The following is a 21,373-nucleotide window of genomic DNA, read 5'->3' as shown; positions in this document are numbered from 1 at the left end:
TATTCTTCTTCTTCTTCCAGTAATTACAGTGTTGCCATCAGTCACATTTTTAAAACATGAAATTAGTAGGGGATCTATTTTAAATAAAAAATCAACTCTTAATGGTCGACTTTTCGACAATCAATTCTGCTTCTATCCACTATTGAATCGACAATAGATTTCTATTTCAATTTTTATGTTAAAAATATGTTAAAAATATAAAAAGCTACCAGGTTTTTAATGACAAAATGTTTTAAAAGTGTTTGTAATAAGAAATAATTAAAAGTATGTGCGTATAGACTTTTAAGATTATATATGTATGTAGATCTGGTTAATTCGTATGTATGTCATAGAGCGCAAAAAGTTTATAGATGTTCTAGCTACGAAATTATTAAAGCCCAAGATTAATTTTATTAAAATGGACGGAAAATAGTTAAGATTTTATACTCTATGTATTTATTTTATTAAAATACTAATAAAAATAAACCTACAAAATTTAGAGTTTTGCAAAATATAAATTTACGATTACATTATTAAAATAATAATAAAAATATACATACATATCTGCAAAAACACTTACATAGTTTAATCAAAAATGTTTTCCAATATGTAGCAAATTATTAAAAAAAAAATTAAATAAAAAATGCAAATAATTCAAATTCCAATAACTTTTCACAGTTATTATGTCGTTTAAAAACTGTGTATGTAATTATAAATCGCATACAACATCTTTACCTTCATCATTATCGTCGTTAACTTTTGTTGATAATCCTTTTTGTACATTTTTTATGTTACCGCCTACGGCCTCATCTAAGAATTCACTAAACTCCTCAAAGTCTCTTGTGGAGTCCTCGTTTTTGTTGGATTTAGTTCCTTGTCGTTTTGAAACATTTGTTGATAAAGCCGTAGTTTTCTTTTTAAGATGAATTTCTCGCTTTACATGAGATTTTAAAATTTTGTTTTCTTCGCGCATCTTTTCAATTTCATCTAAGAGTATTAGATTTTCTTTAAAGAGCTTATCATATTTACGTTTTAGATTCTGATCATCTTTACGATTTGTATACATTTTCATTACTCGTTCTATTTGATTTCTCTGACGCTGAAATTCGTCACGTACATTAGCGTCGAGAGATATAAAACGTTTGAGTTCATCGTCAGTAGCATGTCGTTGAAAGAGTTCCTTTACCGCCACTTTTAATTTGTCGGGAGAGTTTATGAGACCGGCGATGTGGTAAATTTCACTACACAGATTTTGTATACATTCGCGACCAGCGCGGGCTCGATGTCTTTCCAATTTTAGATCAGCAACATTGCTGAGGTATTTGTCTTTCAGTTCTTTTAGTTGTAATTCCAGATGGGAATTGTTTTGATTGAGACCTGCCAATTCAGTTTCCATTTCCATTATATGTTTACGTTTATCGTTAATTTGAAATTCCCTCGGTTCTATTTGGGCTTTTAGTTCAGCTATTTTGTGATTAAGAACCTGCTTATATTTGTCCAGTTCTTGATTTTTATGTAAAAGTTCCTGTATGCGTTTCTCCTTTGCATTGATTGCATACTCACGATCCGATATATCTTTTTGTAGGTCTTCTATATTACGATTTAGACGTGCAATAGTTCTCTGCGATTTGTTGTGTTCTTCCTTTAGAGTCTCTACTTCTTCAAGCAAGTTGTCAACGTCTTTGGTGAGACCTTCATATTTCTTTTGCAAAACTCCTGCTTTACCGCGCCACAATTGAGTCTCATTGCGTTCTGTAGTCAAGCGCTTCTCATACTGCAATTGAGTCTCCACCATATTTCGATCATTTTCCACCTCAACCTGACGGCAGTATTCAACGAATTCGATTTTTTTATCTTGCATTTCTTTCATCAGTTCTCTTATTAGCTCTTTTCGTTCATCCAACTGCTTTTTGTAGTCGCTTTCCAGACCCTCAATAGTGTCTTGTAAGGTGCCAGCAGATTTCTTTAGTTTTTCTTCATAACTCTCCCGCAACTCCAACATACTTTCACGTAAATTGGTAAATTTTTGATATTCAATTAGCATACGTTCCGAATACTGATTGGCTAAGTTGTCCAGTTGCTTTTTATGCTCTTCTTTGAGATCGTTTATTTGAAATGTTATCTGATTCATTTCCTCAGTATGTCGCTCCTCAATTTCGTTATTCATGCGCTTTAGTTCCTCCAGAGCTTGACAATAACTTCTGTGCACTTCAGCCATTTGCTGACCATCGAATATTTCATTTTGACTCAGTTGGTATTGGAATTCTTCAGCTTGTTGCTTCAGACGAATTTCCAAATTAATGATTTGTTCATTTTTTTCTGCCAATATATTACGAGGTATTAAAACCTCCTGGCTTCTAAGTAGGTCCTGGTCCATGCTTGCCACTTTTCCTTCTATATTTTCCAGTGCCCATATGGCCAGAGTACCGCCTTTGGAAATGGCAATCAACAAGGTGCCATCATATGAAAATCGCAACTTGTTAATACGAGTTATAAAAAAACGAAAGTTCGTACAAGTTCCACCTCCAGCATCCAAAAATGGCAACTGAACATTGATTAGATCACCCACTTCATTACTCACAAACATAATCGAATCTGAACGTGCAAGGCAGACGTCTGTTAGTTTTGCCTTTGTGGTTGTTGACGGTATTGTCAGTTCGCGAACAATTTCTGATTTTTGAAATTCTCTCAATAAACCCGAATTGGTAGCAGCAAATATTGATAGGGGCTCGTTGAAACTAGAACACACGGACACATACTCTGTACCCTTTTGAACGATTTCTTGAATACGCACACCAGTTTCCACATCCCATTGATAAATTGCTCCTTCATTTCCTCCCGATATTAAATATTTGTCATTTTTCGTCCACGAGACTGATAAAACTATGCCATTATGTCCCTTGAGTGTCATCAACACCTCTAAATTGTAGACAGATGTTATTGCAATGCTGCTATCGTAAGCTGCAGCCATTAAATGTCCATAATTGGAATATTTAACGTCCTTACATCTTGGAAAGTTATACGTTTTAACAATCTGTAAACGAAATACAACAATCATTGCCATAGAAGTAAACAATTGCAATTTTCGACTTACGTTCAGTTCATCCATAAATATTTGAGTTATACGCAACTGATCCGAAAATCCTATAGCAGCTATAAGACCAGTCGAATTCAGTTCTACTATATTGACGTCTACCTGAAATTTTCGCACCAATTCGACCTTTTCCGTTTCATAGTTCCAGATACGTATAGTCTGATCTCTGGCTAGTGTTGGATAAAGTAAATGAACAGTCAATACATATCTGACTGAGGCAAAATTACTACACTTACATGCTGTCATTATTATAGGTTTCCAGGAGCACAAAGATATATCTACAATTTCTCCAATATGTATTGAAGCACCCAATGGTTGAAATTTCAAATGCTTCGCTTTTAATGTTTCCGGCACTATTAAAATGCCAACATATATTTGAGCATGTTTTGTCGTCACAATTACCGTTTCCTGTTTGCTGTCTATCGCTAGGTTTGTTATTTGGTATAAGAGTTCGGAATATATTGTAATGGGTATCGACAGAATTGTTTTGCGCTCAAATTTAAATTTTGAAACTCTTTCGAAAACAAATACTGTATTGAACATTGCAAAAGCAAAGCCACGTCCAAAGGCCGTCATGCAAACGACTCGAGTATCAAAAATTTTTTCTGTTACCACAATCTTGTGCTGATCGTTCTCACGATCGAATGCTTCTTGATCCAAAAGAAGATCAAATACTTCGGCTTCAGAAGCTGTCTGGCGCAATTTAAATTCTCCATTTTCCACCAAAATTAATTCATTTAAACTAGTACCAACCATTAGAAGATCCATGGCTAGAAAAGCTAACGATGTTGTGACAAAGTTCGACTTAAGATTGTTTGTTGTATTGAATCCCTTTTCTGATTTTGTCTGCAGCAACAAGACATTGTTGCCTCCAACTGCCACAAGGCTCGTATCTTGGGGATTACAAGCAATACAATCTGCACTACCGCGAGCATTAGGTGGACAAGATCGACCCTCATAAACTGTACAGGATTTATCTAGTAGCAGCATGTATAACATGTCAACTGGATGTTTAGTAAGAACTGTCAACGCTTTAGAGTCGGCTGTAAATATTATTTGTTGTATTTCCGCATTTTTACAAGTTTCAGGCAGTTCCAATGTACGTCGTTTCTTTAAGGTATTCAAATCGTAAATTGAAATAGATTTTAAACTGTAATTTGCAATATAGTCATTAATTTTAATATATTTTGATGATCGATGGTGGTTTATTGTTTACCCTTTTGATTGCTCCAATATTGCTAACATTCTACGATGTGGACTAATCTGTACAATTAGCGATGTTGTATCTTCGGGTAATCTAAAATAGTTAATTTTTAACATGTCTTTACTCCATATGTGTTGGGAATCATAATAATCACCTAAGAAACCTCTGTTTATTTTGAACAAAATCATGAAAAGCAATAACTCCTTCCACCGGATAAATGACCTCTTGTTGAAGATTAAAATGTATATTGCCCAAAATATCAGTTCGTAGACCATAAATATGTTTCGGACGTAAGCTTACGACATTTATTGATGATGAGTTTTCTGTTTGCAAATCATCCATTTTTATTTATTTTTTCTTTTTCTTTTAATAACTATTTGCCAAATATTTATGAAAAGTCCAATGTTCGGTGAATTGATCAAACTACTAAAAACATACGCACGTTTAAAATCGAAAAAAAAAAACAAATCAAAATAAACAAGCTTATAAATTCGATGAAAATTTATAAATTTCCATGACATTTTCCTAGAGAATATAAATAAACAAACCATTTGTAAACAAGAGAAAGTAAAATAAAATGTGCACACAGTGACTTTTAATAAAGTTAAACTAATATTTTTTTATGTAAAATATGAATATTTTAGATATGTAAAATAGCAAGTAAGAGACCTATATTTCGACGTTGCATATCGTAAATAATCTGCGCCTTAGAAATATTAAAAAAATCCAAACAATAATTTTTCTTACTAGTTTAATTATTATATAACTGTGGCAACAGACTAATTTTAATCCTCTTTATGTAAAAAAAACTAGAATAAATATGTATATCCTTTTTTAGTTACAACACGATTTTAATTTCGTAAATGTTTCAAAAATAACGTAACATAGTAAATGGAACATTTTAACACACATCTGTACATTCATACTATGTAAGTGGAAGACAATTTATTGATGAACTCATTGTACAGTTCATTCTTATGTGCAAACATGTGTATATGAATTACTTGTACTTGTAATTTGTTAAGAAAGCTTCAGTCTCAGTAATAACACAACTAAACAAAACTTGATCTTTTCAGGAAGAAACATAAACTTTTTGTTTATGTTTACCGAAAAAATACATGCAGATAAATCGTTTGTCTAGTTGATAAACATGAGGAAAATTAAAATCTGATTTTTTTTTTAATTTTCAAAGAAAGCTGAACGTATAAGACGCTCATTAGTACCGAAATTGCAATTCCCCTAATGTACAAATATGTTGCATTAATACTGACTAACCGGTCGAAGACAAAAATGACCTTATATTCAATAAAAAGTAAAATAGATAAATATTAATTTCTGTTTTTATATAAAGTAAATGTCCTTTTATTTTTAATTGAGTTGAGATTTTAATTTATTGTTCATTGTCAATATGTTGTAAATCTGAGATTTTTTACAAAGAATGTACCAACGCAATAGATGTGTGTGAAGATAAATATTCCTAGTTAAATATGTTTTGACGTAACGACTTAGAAAAAAACATATTTAACTAAAAAGTTAAATATGTTATGACGTAACGATTTTAGACCTGAAAATTAAATTTTTTCGACAAATCGACATATTTAACTGCAAAGTTAAATATGTTTTTTAAATAACTTAGCTAAAATTCATAAAGATCATATTTTATCAAATTTTATTAAAAAAAATAAACTTACATATTTTGTAAACTTTTAAAAACTTATACATGACTAAAATTTGTATGCCATTTAAAGTTTTATTTTTGCTAAGGCTTAACTTTATTGATCTTTTGAGGCATTTTGCCCAAAATTAGGCTTTGACCCAAGTGGACGTATAAGGGAGAGGCACGCATAACCACCATATGGAAAATGTGTGCAAGGGTCTTAGTTCTCACACTACGTATATAGAATTCCCGAATTGAATTTATGGGATTTTTAACGAAATTTTGAAAAAAATGAACTTGGAGAAAGTTCTTGATTTATCTACGAGATTTGGTCAAAGTGGGCATATAAGGGAGAGGCATGTATAACCACCATATGGAAAATGTCTGCAAGGGTCTTCGTTATCACATCCCGTTTACAGAATTCCCGAATTGAATTTGTGGGATTTTTAACGAATTTTTGAAAACAAATTATTTGAGAAATTTCTTGATTTCTCTAAAGGATTTGGTCAAAGTGGGCATATATGGGAGAGGCACGTATAGCCACCATATGGGATATATGTACAAGGATCCTAGTTATCATATTCCGTATATAGAATTCCCGAATTGAATTTGTGGGATTTTTAACGAATTTTTGAAAACAAATTTTTGAGAAATTTCTTGATTTCTCTAAAGGATTTGGTCAAAGTGGGCATATATGGGAGAGGCACGTATAGCCACCATATGGGATATATGTACAAGGATCCTAGTTATCATATTCCGTATATAGAATTCCCGAATTGAATTTGTGGGATTTTTAACGAATTTTTGAAAAAAAATTTTTGAGAAATTTCTTGATTTCTCTAAAGGATTTGGTCAAAGTGGGCATATATGGGAGAGGCACGTATAGCCACCATATGGGAAATATGTACAAAGGTCCTAGTTGTCACATCCCGTATATAGAATTCCCGAATTGAATTTGTGGGATTTTTAACGAATTTTTTAAAACAAATTATTTGAGAAATTTCTTGATTTCTCTAAAGGATTTGGTCAAAGTGGGCATATATGGGAGAGGCACGTATATCCACCATATGGGAAATATGTACAAGGGTCCTAGTTGTCACATCCCGTATATAGAATTCCCGAATTGAATTTGTGGGATATTAAACGAATTTTTGAAAACAAATTATTTGAGAAATTTCTTGATTTCTCTAAAGGATTTGGTCAAAGTGGGCATATATGGGAGAGGCACGTATAGCCACCATATGGGATATATGTACAAGGATCCTAGTTATCATATTCCGTATATACAATTCCCGAATTGAATTTGTGGGATTTTTAACGCATTTTTGAAAACAAATTTTTGAGAAATTTCTTGATTTCTCTAAAGGATTTGGTCAAAGTGGGCATATATGGGAGAGGCACGTATAGCCACCATATGGGAAATATGTACAAGGGTCCTAGTTGTCACATCCCGTATATAGAATACCCGAATTGAACTTGTGGGATTTTAAACGAATTTTTGAAAACAAATTATTTGAGAAATTTCTTGATTTCTCTAAAGGATTTGGTCAAAGTGGGCATATATGGGAGAGGCACGTATAGCCACCATATGGGAAATATGTACAAGGGTCCCAGTTGTCACATCCCGTATATAGAATTCCCGAATTGAATTTGTGGGATTTTAAACGAATTTTTGAAAACAAATTATTTGAGAAATTTCTTGATTTCTCTAAAGGATTTGGTCAAAGTGGGCATATATGGGAGAGGCACGTATAGCCACCATATGGGATATATGTACAAGGATCCTAGTTATCATATTCCGTATATAGAATTCCCGAATTGAATTTGTGGGATTTTAAACGAATTTTTGAAAAAAAATTTTTGAGAAATTTCTTGATTTCTCTAAAGGATTTGGTCAAAGTGGGCATATATGGGAGAGGCACGTATAGCCACCATATGGGATATATGTACAAGGATCCTAGTTATCATATTCCGTATATAGAATTCCCGAATTGAATTTGTGGGATTTTAAACGAATTTTTGAAAAAAAATTTTTGAGAAGTTTCTTGATTTCTCTAAAGGATTTGGTCAAAGTGGGCATATATGGGAGAGGCACGTATAGCCACCATATGGGAAATATGTACAAAGGTCCTAGTTGTCACATCCCGTATATAGAATTCCCGAATTGAATTTGTGGGATTTTAAACGAATTTTTGAAAACAAATTATTTGAGAAATTTCTTGATTTCTCTAAAGGATTTGGTCAAAGTGGGCATATATGGGAGAGGCACGTATAGCCACCATGTGGGAAATATGTACAAGGATCCTAGTTGTCACATCCCGTATATAGAATTCCCGAATTGAATTTGTGGGATTTTTAACGAATTTTTTAAAACAAATTATTTGAGAAATTTCTTGATTTCTCTAAAGGATTTGGTCAAAGTGGGCATATATGGGAGAGGCACGTATAGCCACCATATGGGAAATATATACAAGGGTCCTAGTTGTCACATCCCGTATATAGAATTCCCGAATTGAATTTGTGGGATTTTAAACGAATTTTTGAAAACAAATTATTTGAGAAATTTCTTGATTTCTCTAAAGGATTTGGTCAAAGTGGGCATATATGGGAGAGGCACGTATAGCCACCATATGGGATATATGTACAAGGATCCTAGTTATCATATTCCGTATATACATTTCCCGAATTGAATTTGTGGGATTTTTAACGAATTTTTGAAAACAAATTATTTGAGAAATTTCTTGATTTCTCTAAAGGATTTGGTCAAAGTGGGCATATATGGGAGAGGCACGTATAGCCACCATATGGGAAATATGTACAAGGGTCCTAGTTGTCACATCCCGTATATAGAATTCCCGAATTGAATTTGTGGGACTTTTAACGAATTTTTGAAAACAAATTATTTGAGAAATTTCTTGATTTCTATAAGGGATTTGGTCAAAGTGGGCATTTATGGGAGAGGCACGTATAGCCACCATATGGGAAATATGTAGAAGGGTCCTAGTTGTCACATCCCGTATATAGAATTCCCGAATTGAATTTGTGGGATTTTAAACGAATTTTTGAAACAAATTATTTGAGAAATTTCTTGATTTCTCTAAAGGATTTGGTCAAAGTGGGCATATATGGGAGAGGCACGTATAGCCACCATATGGGGTATATGTACAAGGATCCTAGTTATCATATTCCGTATATAGAATTCCCGAATTGAATTTGTGGGATTTTAAACGAATTTTTGAAAAAAAATTTTTGAGAAATTTCTTGATTTCTCTAAAGGATTTGGTCAAAGTGGGCATATATGGGAGAGGCACGTATAGCCACCATATGGGATATATGTACAAGGATCCTAGTTATCATATTCCGTATATAGAATTCCCGAATTGAATTTGTGGGATTTTAAACGAATTTTTGAAAAAAAAATTTTGAGAAATTTCTTGATTTCTCTAAAGGATTTGGTCAAAGTGGGCATATATGGGAGAGGCACGTATAGCCACCATATGGGAAATATGTACAAAGGTCCTAGTTATCACATCCCGTATATAGAATTCCCGAATTGAATTTGTGGGATTTTAAACGAATTTTTGAAAAAAAATTTTTGAGAAATTTCTTGATTTCTCTAAAGGATTTGGTCAAAGTGGGCATATATGGGAGAGGCACGTATAGCCACCATATGGGATATATGTACAAGGATCCTAGTTATCATATTCCGTATATAGAATTCCCGAATTGAATTTGTGGGATTTTAAACGAATTTTTGAAAAAAAATTTTTGAGAAATTTCTTGATTTCTCTAAAGGATTTGGTCAAAGTGGGCATATATGGGAGAGGCACGTATAGCCACCATATGGGATATATGTACAAGGATCCTAGTTAACATATTCCGTATATACATTTCCCGAATTGAATTTGTGGGATTTTTAACGAATTTTTGAAAACAAATTATTTGAGAAATTTCTTGATTTCTCTAAAGGATTTGGTCAAAGTGGGCATATATGGGAGAGGCACGTATAGCCACCATATGGGAAATATGTACAAGGGTCCTAGTTGTCACATCCCGTATATAGAATTCCCGAATTGAATTTGTGGGACTTTTAACGAATTTTTGAAAACAAATTATTTGAGAAATTTCTTGATTTCTATAAGGGATTTGGTCAAAGTGGGCATATATGGGAGAGGCACGTATAGCCACCATATGGGAAATATGTAGAAGGGTCCTAGTTGTCACATCCCGTATATAGAATTCCCGAATTGAATTTGTGGGATTTTAAACGAATTTTTGAAACAAATTATTTGAGAAATTTCTTGATTTCTCTAAAGGATTTGGTCAAAGTGGGCATATATGGGAGAGGCACGTATAGCCACCATATGGGGTATATGTACAAGGATCCTAGTTATCATATTCCGTATATAGAATTCCCGAATTGAATTTGTGGGATTTTAAACGAATTTTTGAAAAAAAATTTTTGAGAAATTTCTTGATTTCTCTAAAGGATTTGGTCAAAGTGGGCATATATGGGAGAGGTACGTATAGCCACCATATGGGATATATGTACAAGGATCCTAGTTATCATATTCCGTATATAGAATTCCCGAATTGAATTTGTGGGATTTTAAACGAATTTTTGAAAAAAAAATTTTGAGAAATTTCTTGATTTCTCTAAAGGATTTGGTCAAAGTGGGCATATATGGGAGAGGCACGTATAGCCACCATATGGGAAATATGTACAAAGGTCCTAGTTATCACATCCCGTATATAGAATTCCCGAATTGAATTTGTGGGATTTTAAACGAATTTTTGAAAAAAAATTTTTGAGAAATTTCTTGATTTCTCTAAAGGATTTGGTCAAAGTGGGCATATATGGGAGAGGCACGTATAGCCACCATATGGGATATATGTACAAGGATCCTAGTTATCATATTCCGTATATAGAATTCCCGAATTGAATTTGTGGGATTTTAAACGAATTTTTGAAAAAAAATTTTTGAGAAATTTCTTGATTTCTCTAAAGGATTTGGTCAAAGTGGGCATATATGGGAGAGGCACGTATAGCCACCATATGGGATATATGTACAAGGATCCTAGTTATCATATTCCGTATATAGAATTCCCGAATTGAATTTGTGGGATTTTAAACGAATTTTTGAAAAAAAATTTTTGAGAAATTTCTTGATTTCTCTAAAGGATTTGGTCAAAGTGGGCATATATGGGAGAGGCACGTATAGCCACCATATGGGATATATGTACAAGGATCCTAGTTATCATATTCCGTATATAGAATTCCCGAATTGAATTTGTGGGATTTTAAACGAATTTTTGAAAAAAAATTTTTGAGAAATTTCTTGATTTCTCTAAAGGATTTGGTCAAAGTGGGCATATATGGGAGAGGCACGTATAGCCACCATATGGGATATATGTACAAGGATCCTAGTTATCATATTCCGTATATAGAATTCCCGAATTGAATTTGTGGGATTTTAAACGAATTTTTGAAAAAAAATTTTTGAGAAATTTCTTGATTTCTCTAAAGGATTTGGTCAAAGTGGGCATATATGGGAGAGGCACGTATAGCCACCATATGGGATATATGTACAAGGATCCTAGTTATCATATTCCGTATATAGAATTCCCGAATTGAATTTGTGGGATTTTTAACGAATTTTTGAAAAAAAATTTTTGAGAAATTTCTTGATTTCTCTCAAGGATTTGGTCAAAGTGGGCATATATGGGAGAGGCACGTATAGCCACCATATGGGAAATATGTACAAAGGTCCTAGTTGTCACATCCCGTATATAGAATTCCCGAATTGAATTTGTGCGATTTTTAACGAATTTTTTAAAACAAATTATTTGAGAAATTTCTTGATTTCTCTAAAGGATTTGGTCAAAGTGGGCATATATGGGAGAGGCACGTATAGCCACCATATGGGATATATGTACAAGGATCCTAGTTATTATATTCCGTATATAGAATTCCCGAATTGAATTTGTGGGATTTTTAACGAATTTTTGAAAACAAATTTTTGAGAAATTTCTTGATTTCTCTAAAGGATTTGGTCAAAGTGGGCATATATGGGAGAGGCACGTATAGCAACCATATGGGATATATGTACAAGGATCCTAGTTATTATATTCCGTATACAGAATTCCAGAATTGAATTTGTGGGATTTTTAACGAATTTTTGAAAAAAATTTTTTGAGAAATTTCTTGATTTCTCTAAAGGATTTGGTCAAAGTGGGCATATATGGGAGAGGCACGTATAGCCAACATATGGGATATATGTACAAGGATCCTAGTTATCATATTCCGTATATAGAATTCCCGAATTGAATTTGTGGGATTTTTAACGAATTTTTGAAAAAAAATTTTTGAGAAATTTCTTGATTTCTCTAAAGGATTTGGTCAAAGTGGGCATATATGGGAGAGGCACGTATAGCCACCATATGGGAAATATGTACAAAGGTCCTAGTTGTCACATCCCGTATATAGAATTCCCGAATTGAATTTGTGGGATTTTAAACGAATTTTTGAAAACAAATTATTTGAGAAATTTCTTGATTTCTCTAAAGGATTTGGTCAAAGTGGGCATATATGGGAGAGGCACGTATAGCCACCATGTGGAAATATGTACAAGGATCCTAGTTTTCACATCCCGTATATAGAATTCCCAAATTGAATTAGTGGGATTTTTAACGAATTTTTGAAAAAAAAATTTTGAGAAATTTCTTGATTTCTCTCAAGGATTTGGTCAAAGTGGGCATATATGGGAGAGGCACGTATAGCCACCATATGGGAAATATGTACAAAGGTCCTAGTTGTCACATCCCGTATATAGAATTCCCGAATTGAATTTGTGGGATTTTTAACGAATTTTTTAAAACAAATTATTTGAGAAATTTCTTGATTTCTCTAAAGGATTTGGTCAAAGTGGGCATATATGGGAGAGGCACGTATAGCCACCATAAGGGAAATATATACAAGGGTCCTAGTTGTCACATCCCGTATATAGAATTCCCGAATTGAATTTGTGGGATTTTAAACGAATTTTTGAAAACAAATTATTTGAGAAATTTCTTGATTTCTCTAAAGGATTTGGTCAAAGTGGGCATATATGGGAGAGGCACGTATAGCCACCATATGGGATATATGTACAAGGATCCTAGTTATCATATTCCGTATATACATTTCCCGAATTGAATTTGTGGGATTTTTAACGAATTTTTGAAAACAAATTATTTGAGAAATTTCTTGATTTCTCTAAAGGATTTGGTCAAAGTGGGCATATATGGGAGAGGCACGTATAGCCACCATATGGGAAATATGTACAAGGGTCCTAGTTGTCACATCCCGTATATAGAATTCCCGAATTGAATTTGTGGGACTTTTAACGAATTTTTGAAAACAAATTATTTGAGAAATTTCTTGATTTCTATAAGGGATTTGGTCAAAGTGGGCATATATGGGAGAGGCACGTATAGCCACCATATGGGAAATATGTAGAAGGGTCCTAGTTGTCACATCCCGTATATAGAATTCCCGAATTGAATTTGTGGGATTTTTAACGAATTTATGAAAAAAAAATTTGAGAAATTTCTTGATTTCTCTAAAGGATTTGGTCAAAGTGGGAATATATGGGAGAGGCACGTAGAGCCACCATATGGAGCAAGGAGCGCATGATATTTTTGTAACTTTGAATCCCTTGATACGGTTTTTAATGAGAAGTTCAGTATCAATTTTAATTAAGATTTTTAAAATTTGTAGCTTTTTCATTTTTTCGGCTAATTTTCCAGGAGTATATTTATTCCACAATATGGTTAAAATAAAAAAAAATTAAAAAATTAAATTATGTTGTTAATTCTTCAACATTAAAAAAAAATCACTAATGTGTATTGAACTCAAAACCCAATGATTTCCAAGCGCACGCACTCCCGTTAGACTATTCAATACACTAAACTTCTGCTACATTTGCACTTTGGTTTTGTAACGGAAATTGTGTTTGATCTTTATAGTTTTAGGCATTTCTGTTTCATACATGTTTGGGAAAAGTTGCATTTGTTTTTTACAAGAAGATCAAAAGCTATAGCAAAACAAAAGCTTTTTAAAATTCATCAAAACAAATGCAAAATTTGTCAAACATGTATGACAAAAACATATTTAAAACTATAAAGATCGAAATCAATTTCCGTTACGAAACCGTTACATTTTATCTCTATGTTGTGCAAAAGTAGTTCAAATATTTTGTATGGAGTAGTCTAATGAGAGTGCGTACGCTTAGAATTCATTGGGGTTTGAGTTCAATACAACATAATGTAAAAATTTGTAATAATTTTTTTTATGTTGAAAAATTAACAATATTTGAAGATCAGAACGTAGACTAACGAGAGTGAGGTTTTCTGGGAATCATTGGGTTCTGGCTCGAATGCACTTTGGTGGTTTGTTTGCATTTTTATTTGCGAATAATTAACAATTGTTCAATTCACAATCAAGTTGTATATTGTACCTACTAAAGTGTAGTAACAGTGATTGTGAACATATATTTGCAGCAAGTCATAAGTTTGTGTTCTCAATGAAAAAAAAAACAATCAAGACAAATATAGATAACAATGCCAAAAGTTAAAAAAATCAAAAAATATTAAATTAATTAAACATGCGAAATAAACCAAATTAATTTCTTTGAATTTTCAATTCTTTTATTTTCTTTATTCCACATTTTAAACTAATAAATAAACTGTTTTTAATAAAATTTTAATTTTTTTGTTTTGGTAAACAGCTGTTTGTTTTTGATTTCAGTGTTACCACTTTATCGTTTTTTGTGCTAAAATCGTTTGAATTTTTTGTTTATATGTTGAAATAAACAATTGGCAACACTAAACTTTCTTACAACATTCGAAAAACATATGAAAAATTGTCGTAGGAGTTGTATAGAGCTTTTGCATAGAAAATACCAACAACGTTGTTATGAATATTGTAGCAGCTGCTGACATACAACGCATACAACGCTACAACATCGATTGTGAATTGAACAAATATGTTTATACCCTACACCACTTTAGTGGGGAGGGTATATTGGGTTTGCGCTGATGTTTGTAACGCACAATAATATTGCTCCTATACCCACCTTAAAGTATACCAATCGGCTCAGAATCATTTTCTGAGTAGATTTAGCTATGTCCGTCCGTCTGTCCGTCCGTCTGTCCGTCCGTCCGTCCGTCCGTCCATGTAAACCTTGTAATCAAACTACAGGTCGCAATTTTGAAGATAATTCAATGAAATTTGGTACATGATCTTCTATTGTCCCAGGGACGAAGCCTATTGAAAATGGTTAAGATCGGTTCATTATTTCACCTAGCCCCCATACAACTGAACCCCCCAATAGGGCTTGTAATCCTTGTAATCAAACTACAGGTCGCAATTTTGAAGATAATTCAATGAAATTTAGCACATGATCTTTTATGGTACCGGAGATGAAGCCTGTTGAAAATGGTTTACATCGGTCCATTATTTCACGTAGCCCCCATACAACTGAACCCCCGAATAGGGCTTTTAAAACTTGTAATCAAACTACAGGTCGCAATTTTGGAGATAATTCAATGAAATTTGGCACATGATCTTTTATGGTACCGTAGACGAAGCCTATTGAAAATGGTTAAGATCGGTTCATTATTTCACCTAGCCCCCATACAACTGAACCCCCCAATAGGGCTTGTAATCCTTGTAATCAAACTACAGGTCGCAATTTTGAAGATAATTCAATGAAATTTAGCACATGATCTTTTATGGTACCGGAGATGAAGCCTGTTGAAAATGGTTTACATCGGTCCATTATTTCACGTAGCCCCCATACAACTGAACCCCCGAATAGGGCTTTTAAAACTTGTAATCAAACTACAGGTCGCAATTTTGGAGATAATTCAATGAAATTTGGCACATGATCTTTTATGGTACCGTAGACGAAGCCTGTTGAAAATGGTTAACATCGGTCCATTATTTCACCTAGCCCCCATAAAACTGAACCCCTCGAATAGGGCTTTTAAAACTTGTAATCAAACTACAGGTCGCAATTTTGGAGATAATTCAATAAAATTTAGCACATGATCTTTTATGGTACCGAAGATGAAGCCTGTTGAAAATGGTTTACATCGGTCCATTATTTCACCTAGCCCCCATACAACTGAATCCCTCGAACAGGGCTTTTAAAACTTGTAATCAAACTACAGGTCGCAATTTTGGAGATAATTCAATGAAATTTGGCACATGATCTTTTATGGTATCGTAGACGAAGCCTATTGAAAATGGTTAATATCGGTCCATTATTTCACCTAGCCCCCATACAACTGAACCCCCGAATAGGGCTTTAAAACTTGTAATCAAACTACAGGTCGCAATTTTGGAGATAATTCAATGAAATTTGGCACATGATCTTTTATGGTACCGTAGATGAAGCCTGGTGAAAATGGTTTACATCGGTCCATTATTTCACCTAGCCCCCATACAACTGAACCCGCCGAATAGGGCTTTTAAGTTCATAATTATGTTTAATATACTCATATCTCGACAAAAAGCTGCAATAACCAAGTTGTATACAAGACTTGATGACCCCCACGAATTCCATAATAAAAGGTTCTCATATGACCCTAGCCCCTATGAAAAGCCCCCATCAAAATTTCACTTAAATGTCCACAATTTTATTCAACAATAAACGGCTTAAGTATGTATATCTAAGGCAAGGTACAATTCAACTTAAATGCTTTATTATGGCAACTAAATCACATTATATTTTTGTCAAAGGTGTAGGGTATTATATGGTCGGCCTCGCCCGACTATAATTTCTTACTTGTTTTATTGTAAAATAGTTTTAATAATGTAATGAAAAGTTATAATTCAAATATGCTTTCTACTTCTAATGAAAAAAGTACATACTTATTATTGTTTGATTAAAAAAAGCAAGTAAGAGGCAATATTATTTATTGATTGATTGACAAATACATGCTTAATTATTAAAAAAAATAAAATAAAAATTCACTGACTCTCGCCGTGATTCGAACCTACGCAGTCCTGCTCAACATTCCATCACATCATCCACCACACCACAACACCATTAAAACATTATACACTATTATTGACTGAGTTTCAAGCAATTGTTTTATTTTGTATTGTATTTGTGTGCTAACACCACTAGCTGTTGCAGCTGTATGTACGTAACAATTTATGTTTGGTAAGTTTGAAGTCTCGAAATCTTTTTATAAATATTTATAATTATCAAAATACTTTAAGAAAGTCGTTACATTTAAAGTCGCAACTGAAGTTATTTCGGTGTTTGACAAACATGTTTGAAAAAAAAAAACAAATGTCCCAAATGTTTGTATTGAGAATTTGATGTCTATTATTTTCAACCTGTTGTGGTGTAAAGTTAAAAAGTGAAGTTAATTAAAAGAGTTGATTTATTGTGGAAAAGTGACAATATGTTGCATAAGGACATTTTTGTTTTCTTATGTAGAATATATTATTCTAGTGTAAATTCAAATAGTGAAAATGAATATTGTTCAAAATCATTTTTTTGTTTTGCCAACAAAATATTAAAAAATAGCGAAATGGAACACATAGCCGATAACAAAAGGAATCGAAATCGATGCCAAAAAATTTTGGTAAGGAAAATTTATATTGTGGAATAAATATACTCCTGGAAAATTAGCCGAAAAAATGAAAAAACTACAAATTTTAAAAATCTTAATTAAAATTGATACTGAACTTCTCATTAAAAACCGTATCAAGGGATTCAAAGTTACAAAAATATCATGCGCTCCTTGCTCCATATGGTGGCTCTACGTGCCTCTCCCATATATTCCCACTTTGACCAAATCCTTTAGAGAAATCAAGAAATTTCTCAAATTTTTTTTTCATAAATTCGTTAAAAATCCCACAAATTCAATTCGGGAATTCTATATACGGGATATGACAACTAGGACCCATGTACATATTTCCCATATGGTGGCTATACGTGCCTCTCCCATATATGCCCACTTTGACCAAATCCTTTAGAGAAATCAAGAAATTTCTCAAATAATTTGTTTTCAAAAATTCGTTTAAAATCCCACAAATTCAATTCGGGAATTCTATATACGGGATGTGACAACTGGGACCCTTGTACATATACCCCATATGGTGGCCATATATGCCCACTTTGACCAAATCCCTTATAGAAATCAAGAAATTTCTCAAATAATTTGTTTTCAAAAATTCGTTAAAAATCCCACAAATTCAATTTGGGAATTCTATATACGGGATGTGAAAACTAGGATCCTTGTACATATTTCCCACATGGTGGCTATACGTGCCTCTCCCATATATGCCCACTTTGACCAAATCCTTTAGAGAAATCAAGAAATTTCTCAAATAATTTGTTTTCAAAAATTCGTTAAAAATCCCACAAATTCAATTCGGGAATTCTATATACGGAATATGATAACAAGGATCCTTGTACATATACCCCATATGGTGGCTATACGTGCCTCTCCCATATATGCCCACTTTGACCAAATCCCTTATAGAAATCAAGAAATTTCTCAAATAATTTGTTTTCAAAAATTCGTTAAAAATCCCACGAATTCAATTCGGGAATTCTATATACGGGATATGATAACTAGGATCCTTGTACATATATCCCATATGGTGGCTATACGTGCCTCTCCCATATATGCCCACTTTGACCAAATCCTTTAGAGAAATCAAGAAATTTCTCAAAAATTTTTTTTCAAAAATTCGTTTAAAATCCCACAAATTCAATTCGGGAATTCTATATACGGAATATGATAACTAGGATCCTTGTACATATATCCCATATGGTGGCTATACGTGCCTCTCCCATATATGCCCACTTTGACCAAATCCTTTAGAGAAATCAAGAAATTTCTCAAAAATTTTTTTTCAAAAATTCGTTTAAAATCCCACAAATTCAATTCGGGAATTCTATATACGGAATATGATAACTAGGATCCTTGTACATATACCCCATATGGTGGCTATACGTGCCTCTCCCATATATGCCCACTTTGACCAAATCCTTTAGAGAAATCAAGAAATTTCTCAAAAATTTGTTTTCAAAAATTCGTTAAAAATCCCACAAATTCAATTCGGGAATTCTGTATACGGAATATAATAACTAGGATCCTTGTACATATATCCCATATGGTGGCTATACGTGCCTCTCCCATATATGCCCACTTTGACCAAATCCTTTAGAGAAATCAAGAAATTTCTCAAATAATTTGTTTTCAAAAATTCGTTTAAAATCCCACAAATTCAATTCGGGAATTCTATATACGGGATGTGACAACTAGGACCTTTGTACATATTTCCCATATGGTGGCTATACGTGCCTCTCCCATATATGCCCACTTTGACCAAATCCTTTAGAGAAATCAAGAAATTTCTCAAAATTTTTTTTTCAAAAATTCGTTAAAAATCCCACAAATTCAATTCGGGAATTCTATATACGGAATATGATAACTAGGATCCTTGTACATATATCCCATATGTTGGCTATACGTGCCTCTCCCATATATGCCCACTTTGACCAAATCCTTTAGAGAAATCAAGAAATTTCTCAAAAAATTTTTTTCAAAAATTCGTTAAAAATCCCACAAATTCAATTCGGGAATTCTGTATACGGAATATAATAACTAGGATCCTTGTACATATATCCCATATGGTGGCTATACGTGCCTCTCCCATATATGCCCACTTTGACCAAATCCTTTAGAGAAATCAAGAAATTTCTCAAAAATTTGTTTTCAAAAATTCGTTAAAAATCCCACAAATTCAATTCGGGAATTCTATATACGGAATATAATAACTAGGATCCTTGTACATATATCCCATATGGTGGCTATACGTGCCTCTCCCATATATGCCCACTTTGACCAAATCCTTTAGAGAAATCAAGAAATTTCTCAAATAATTTGTTTCAAAAATTCGTTTAAAATCCCACAAATTCAATTCGGGAATTCTATATACGGGATGTGACAACTAGGACCCTTCTACATATTTCCCATATGGTGGCTATACGTGCCTCTCCCATATATGCCCACTTTGACCAAATCCCTTATAGAAATCAAGAAATTTCTCAAATAATTTGTTTTCAAAAATTCGTTAAAAGTCCCACAAATTCAATTCGGGAATTCTATATACGGGATGTGACAACTAGGACCCTTGTACATATTTCCCATATGGTGGCTATACGTGCCTCTCCCATATATGCCCACTTTGACCAAATCCTTTAGAGAAATCAAGAAATTTCTCAAATAATTTGTTTTCAAAAATTCGTTAAAAATCCCACAAATTCAATTCGGGAAATGTATACGGAATATGATAACTAGGATCCTTGTACATATATCCCATATGGTGGCTATACGTGCCTCTCCCATATATGCCCACTTTGACCAAATCCTTTAGAGAAATCAAGAAATTTCTCAAATAATTTGTTTTCAAAAATTCGTTTAAAATCCCACAAATTCAATTCGGGAATTCTATATACGGGATGTGACAACTAGGACCCTTGTATATATTTCCCATATGGTGGCTATACGTGCCTCTCCCATATATGCCCACTTTGACCAAATCCCTTATAGAAATCAAGAAATTTCTCAAAAATTTTTTTTCAAAAATTCGTTTAAAATCCCACAAATTCAATTCGGGAATTCTATATACGGAATATGATAACTAGGATCCTTGTACATATATCCCATATGGTGGCTATACGTGCCTCTCCCATATATGCCCACTTTGACCAAATCCTTTAGAGAAATCAAGAAATTTCTCAAATAATTTGTTTTCAAAAATTCGTTTAAAATCCCACAAATTCAATTCGGGAATTCTATATACGGGATGTGACAACTAGGACCCTTGTATATATTTCCCATATGGTGGCTATACGTGCCTCTCCCATATATGCCCACTTTGACCAAATCCTTTAGAGAAATCAAGAAATTTCTCAAATAATTTGTTTCAAAAATTCGTTTAAAATCCCACAAATTCAATTCGGGAATTCTATATACGGGATGTGACAACTAGGACCCTTCTACATATTTCCCATATGGTGGCTATACGTGCCTCTCCCATATATGCCCACTTTGACCAAATCCCTTATAGAAATCAAGAAATTTCTCAAAAATTTTTTTTCAAAAATTCGTTTAAAATCCCACAAATTCAATTCGGGAATTCTATATACGGAATATGATAACTAGGATCCTTGTACATATATCCCATATGGTGGCTATACGTGCCTCTCCCATATATGCCCACTTTGACCAAATCCTTTAGAGAAATCAAGAAATTTCTCAAATAATTTGTTTTCAAAAATTCGTTTAAAATCCCACAAATTCAATTCGGGAATTCTATATACGGGATGTGACAACTAGGACCCTTGTATATATTTCCCATATG

General features: G+C 33.2%; 1 protein-coding gene across 1 annotated transcript; it reads right to left on the bottom strand.

Annotated features, from left to right (window-relative positions):
- Positions 1-417: 417 nt before the first annotated feature.
- LOC119599634 (cilia- and flagella-associated protein 57) lies at positions 418-4,727 on the bottom strand. The gene is made up of 5 exons (XM_037949495.1): positions 4,432-4,727; positions 4,290-4,370; positions 3,310-4,223; positions 3,074-3,243; positions 418-3,013 (listed from the first exon to the last, which is right to left on the bottom strand). Exons 1-5 carry the CDS (start codon positions 4,617-4,619, stop codon positions 689-691), a joined length of 3,678 nt encoding a protein of 1,225 aa, XP_037805423.1. The 5' UTR covers positions 4,620-4,727; the 3' UTR covers positions 418-688.
- Positions 4,728-21,373: the final 16,646 nt, after the last annotated feature.

This window comes from Lucilia sericata, unplaced genomic scaffold, assembly GCF_015586225.1.
Source record: "Lucilia sericata isolate MDLA Ls3-8-SP2 unplaced genomic scaffold, ASM1558622v1 Contig000083F_arrow, whole genome shotgun sequence".
NCBI classification, from domain to species: domain Eukaryota; kingdom Metazoa; phylum Arthropoda; class Insecta; order Diptera; family Calliphoridae; genus Lucilia; species Lucilia sericata.
This window is presented reverse-complemented; position numbering and strand designations above follow the sequence as displayed.

What these genes read in the sequence shown, in the direction of transcription:
- LOC119599634 (XM_037949495.1), bottom strand. Translation starts at nt 4,619, where the DNA reads ATGGATGATTTGCAAACAGAAAACTCATCATCAATAAATGTCGTAAGC. An exon ending in AATAAACAGAGGTTTCTTAG is followed by an intron (nt 4,371 to 4,431) that starts GTGATTATTATG and finishes TAACTATTTTAG; the next exon opens with ATTACCCGAAGATACAACAT. An exon ending in ACCTATAATAATGACAGCAT is followed by an intron (nt 3,244 to 3,309) that starts GTAAGTGTAGTA and finishes ATCCAACACTAG; the next exon opens with CCAGAGATCAGACTATACGT.